The sequence below is a fragment of the Rhagoletis pomonella genome, unplaced genomic scaffold, assembly GCF_013731165.1.
Source record: "Rhagoletis pomonella isolate Grant_MI unplaced genomic scaffold, Rhpom_1.0 Rhpom_scaffold_00003, whole genome shotgun sequence".
NCBI lineage: Eukaryota > Metazoa > Arthropoda > Insecta > Diptera > Tephritidae > Rhagoletis > Rhagoletis pomonella.
In genome coordinates this window covers 16,375,849-16,380,974 of record NW_023458557.1, presented here as the reverse complement: position 1 = coordinate 16,380,974, position 5,126 = coordinate 16,375,849, and the positions used below count along the sequence as shown (strand labels likewise).

Genomic DNA, 5,126 nt, shown 5'->3' with positions numbered 1-5,126 from the left:
GGAAGAAGTCTAGTCAATTGTGGAAGGACGCACGCTTGTGTATCAATCGACTGTATTTTTCGGCGAAACTAATCTCAAGGAACATATATGGCTGGAATTTTGAATTAATTTTCCACCCATTCCGGAAATTTCATATTGAGCCTTTCGGTGGGGAGTCTTAGGCGATTTTGTTCTTTCGAGGTGATGAAAGTTTTTTGAGAACCTTGGTCGATGAGAGCTCGAACCTTATGCAGTACTCCGAGATGCTCTATTAAGACGAGAGCTGTTGGAAGTAGAGTTTTTCCTTCGTTTACTATGTGCATGGATTGCACCTGTGGACTGTATGTATAGGCGGGTGACTGAGAATTGCTAGCCGCGTTTGTGGGTGTTTGTGATCTATTTTAGTTTCCTTGATCTGTCGGATTTCATATTTCCTTCGGGTTTTGAGGTTTCCTGGATCGCCTTAGTGTTTGGCGATTGAATGCTTGCGAGCCGGGTTTGATCATTGTGAGTGGTCACATGGAGTAACGAATGATGGTTTATCTGGCAAACTGCGCACGTATTTTGACTTGAGCAGTCACTTCTTAAGTGGGAGAATGAGAACCAGTTTTCATACATCTGATTTTCTCGGACCACCTTATACCTATCACGCACAGACAACTTTTTAAATTTGCATCGCACATAGGACAGGGGTTCGTCGTGGTGCTTTCAACATAAATGTTTTGAGTTCTGTTGTGACTTCGATTCTGAACAAACCCGGGCTTGATTTGTTTCTCGCCTTAAGGCCGCTCTACTACCTCATATCGTTTTGTAAGAAATTTATTCATTTGTTCCCAGGTTGGGAGATCTTTGCGAGAACTTAGGGATTGTTCCCACAAAGATAACGTTTCTTGGGGTAGCTTCGACTAGCATGTGTATACTAGGATTGGGTCCCAGTTCTCTGTCGGGACGTCTTGAGCATTTAAGACAGACAGAGAATTGTTGATGGAATTTTGAAGTACAGTGCACTCGCGAAAACTCGAACACACGATAACTCGAACATTCGGAAACTTGAACTTTTTTTTTTCTCCATTTTTCTTTAAAACTCGAACAAAATGTACCTACTCTAAAACTCGAACAATTATTTTCTTTTTTCATGGAAAAACATGTGAGAAACTGTCGTTTTGCATGTGCTGTAACGGCCGATATTCAAATTTTTGTTGTTGTGTGCGTCTTTTGTTTCATTCTAAGGCGCCGCACTGGCTAGGTTTCTTGCTAATTACGGAACTTTTCTTTTAAATTGATTGATATTTGTCAGTGATATACGGGATTTTGCGCGGTTAAGATCAAATTTATTTGCGTTTTATAATGGGACGAAAACTAAATGTTTTGAGTTTAGCAAAAAAGGCTGAAATAATTAACGAGGCCAAGAATGGCGTTAGTATCACAGCTCTATCCAAAAAATATAACACTGCCAAGTCCACAATTTGTGGAATTGTGAAAAATGAAAACAAAATTTTGGAATGCGTTAATAACACGCTATCGGGCCCTGGAAAACGTAAAACGCTTCGCGCTTCAGAATTGCCACAAATGGAAAAAAATCCTTACAAGTGGTTTTTATTACAACGCAGCAAGAATTATCCTATAAATGGATTAATGTTGAAAGAGAAAGCTAAGGAGTTACATGCCAAATATAGCGAGAATGGCTCAACTTTCTTTGCCAGCGATGGATGGCTACAAAATTTTAAAAAACGGCATGGCATACGATTGATTTCAATATCAGGGGAAAAACTATCCTCGCGACCAGAGTTAGTGGAGCCTTTCAAAACTCAGTTACAAGCTAAAACTCAGGAGCTTGAACTATGCCCAGAACAAATTTACAACGCAGATGAATCCGGGTTATATTGGAAGCTCCTTCCGGGAAAATCATACGTTTCTAGAATGGAAAAGCAGGCACCGGGAAACAAATCTGAAAAACAGCGCATCACATTTCTGGCGTGTGCGCATGCTACTGGGAAACACAAGGTTAAAATGCCTGTCATTGGAAAAGCCAAAAATCCGCGTGCATTTAGGCATTTTAGCTGCCCAGTGGAGTACCGAAGCTCAAAATCAGCCTGGATGACATCAACTCTGTTCCAAAATTGGTTTCACTTTTCGTTTGTACCACAGGCAAGTTCACATTTGACTACAAACTAAACACCCTTTAAAAAACCAATTTTTTGTATTACATAGGTGAAAACTTATTTAAAAAATATAGGACTACCTGATAAGGCGTTACTTTTGCTTCACAATGCACCTTCGCATCCAAACGAGGACACGTTAAGATCCGAAGATGGTTTAATTCGGGTGATGTTTATGCCGCCGAATGTAACTCCTTTGATTCAACCAATGGATCAAAACGCAATAAGAATAACGAAGCTACATTACCGAAATTCTCTCTTGGCAGCTATTTTCTCCGATGATTGCGATTTGATCCAATCATTAAAAAAAATTAGCTTGAGAGATGCTGTTACATTTTTGGATAGAGCTTGGAATAAATTGAGTCAGGAGACGTTGGCGAAATGCTGGACTAATATTTTAAACTTTGCAAACCTGAAAGACGATGACGACGATGACATTCCACTTAGTGTCTTGAAAAACCAAATGGAAGCTGAAGCTAAAAGTATGGAAAAAGAAGCTGCCGAAATTCTCGAACACTTAAATCCTGAGGTAGTTATGGTTTTGATGTAAATAAAAAACACACGATAACAATAATAAATATTTATTAGGCTACTTTCACAGAAGAAGAAATAAGAGACTGGAATAACGACGACTTGATTGAAGAGGATCATATTGAAGCTATAGAAGAAAGCGATTCCGAAGGTGAAGTTGAAGCTACAGGTGGAAATGAACAAGAACACATAAGTTCATCCGAAGCCGTAACAATTTTCAACAAAGCTATAGCATGGGCAACTGCTGAAAAAATTAGCCCGAGAAAAGTTAATGTGCTACAATCACTGCGCGAAAAGGCTGTATTGAATGCGGTAGAAAATAAGAAACATCAAACCAAGATCACTGCTTTTTTTCTAATAATTTGTAAGCAACATTCATATTTGCTAACATTTTTTATTAAATTAACTGGCAATGAACTACAAAACATGAAACCAGAGAATCTCTTTGATTAACTATGCCATAAAAATGGACAGGGTATGAAAACTGTTAAAACGAATACATACAAATATATTAAAAATACATAACGTTCGAAAACTCGAACATTTCGATAACTCGGACAGGGCTGGTTTTCATTAGTTCGAGTTTTCGCGAGTGCACTGTATCTGTAATGCTTCGCTGTTTTCAAAATGCACTTGGGAGAGAGTAAGAAGATTTTTAATCTGCTTGTCCACCTGGATTATTTTGTTTTCATATCGGGACTTGAGGGCATTCCATGCAAGCTGAAGTTTTCACCACAAAGACCGTATTTTTAACCAGGGCTCCGGCTTTTCCGGTTGTTTTGTATCGGAGATGATACAGTTTTCGGGCAGGGGTAAGTTTGGAGTGATTAATATAAACTGCCGTGAACATGTCATGGAAGGACGGCCATTCTTCGTAACCTCCGGAGAAAATCTCGGTGTCACATGGTGGGACATTCAGGCACATAAAGGTATTTTCATTCTCCTTTACCGAAAAAGGGGGTTTCTCTGCTAGACGAGACGTTTCGCTCAGTTGGGAAATCTGCACGTCCATGAGATCCGAAATTTGGGCCTTGACGTTGTTTGCCAGCTCCTGGCAAAGCTCCATTTTATTCCTGGCTAGTAATTTGAACGTTGGGGAAGTTCGCTATCTGCAGCCAACGAGATATTTCGATATGCTCGCTTAACTTCCGCATAGTATTCGTCTATGTCCTTCCGGTAAGATTTCAGCAAGGGCACTGTTAGTTCATCTATGGGGAGTGAAGAAAATTTTGTACAGAAATGTACCAAATTGTCAGCCTCAAATATGAAAACGCTCATAGATGGGTCATATTCAATTTCCTTTTGGTTACGTGACGCCGTTACACTCCGTGTTACCTATTTTGGAACTGCCCCTTGGTTTTCCGAGTGAATATCTATCTCCGACGTCTTTGGCGCAACAGTTTGCGTAAAAATTTCGCCATCTAAGAAGTTCTTTTTGGGCTTCTTTCGAGAGGCATTATCAAAATTTTGCATTGGGTTCCCGACCGAGAAATCAGACAATGGAATTTGCGGAAATAAGCTTTGTTAAACAACTTTACCTTATGGGAAAGGGTTATCAAACGTGTGTGACAAAATTTGTTTTACAAAAGAAAAAAGGACTTTTTTATGCAGGGCGCTAAATATATAATTGGTTTTCGTTTAGGGGAAGAAGACGAAGAGAAACTTAACAAACAGTACCGACACTGTACATTAAACTCGGAAGTTTTAAGGTATTAAAGCAGCTAATAATAGGACAAACGCACTTTCGCTTCACAATTTCGAGGTAAAATTTAGTTTTATTTTGCTGATTAGCTGAAAGGGTTTATTAAACTTTGCTAGGATCGCAAAAATTTGCCAAAATACCGGGAAATTCCCACTGTCTCCGTTAAAATGTTAAAAATTTTTCCGCTTATACATATATATAATATATACAATGGCCCGTAGTTATAGTCGAAAGTTAAAACCTCTTCTAGTTAAAATTAATCTTTAAGTTTAGAGCAGGCTTGAAGTTTTAGTCAGTTATAGACATGTTAGAGGCAGGTTTTTGCTAGATTGACACAAAACAGGGCCATTAATATAAAATGAAAAAAGTAACCAATCGGCATTAGGAAAACTTTGTGATTTTAGCAAGTTCACCCTGTGTCAAAGGACTTTTATAAATAATTTTGAAAATGGCGCAGCAAACTGTAAGTAAATAACAAATATTTGTAAAATATAATTTATTAACGTAAATAATTTAGTTTTTACAGGAAGTGAAAATAATTCGTGAAGTTAATTGGACTGCTGCTGAAAAGACCTGCTTGCGGGAATGTATAAATACTCACATCAACGTCATTGAGGACAAGACGATTGTATCATCCAAAAGTGCAAAATCTCAAAATATCCTTTGATTGGGAAGCATATTCTTAAAATTAAGACCACTTTTATATTTGCTCCGTAAATTTTGACAGGAAAACGTCTACTTAGAGTACGCTTTTA

The 5,126-nt window shown here is 38.3% G+C and overlaps 1 protein-coding gene across 1 annotated transcript; it reads left to right on the top strand.

Annotated features, from left to right (window-relative positions):
- The first annotated feature begins 1,817 nt into the window (after nt 1-1,817).
- On the top strand, nt 1,818-3,122 carry LOC118736062 (jerky protein homolog-like). Its single transcript, XM_036466170.1, has 3 exons — nt 1,818-2,127; nt 2,191-2,667; nt 2,727-3,122. The coding sequence occupies exons 1-3, from the start codon at nt 1,900-1,902 to the stop codon at nt 3,120-3,122; spliced, it is 1,101 nt and encodes a 366-aa protein (XP_036322063.1). The 5' UTR covers nt 1,818-1,899.
- The last annotated feature ends 2,004 nt before the right edge of the window (nt 3,123-5,126 follow it).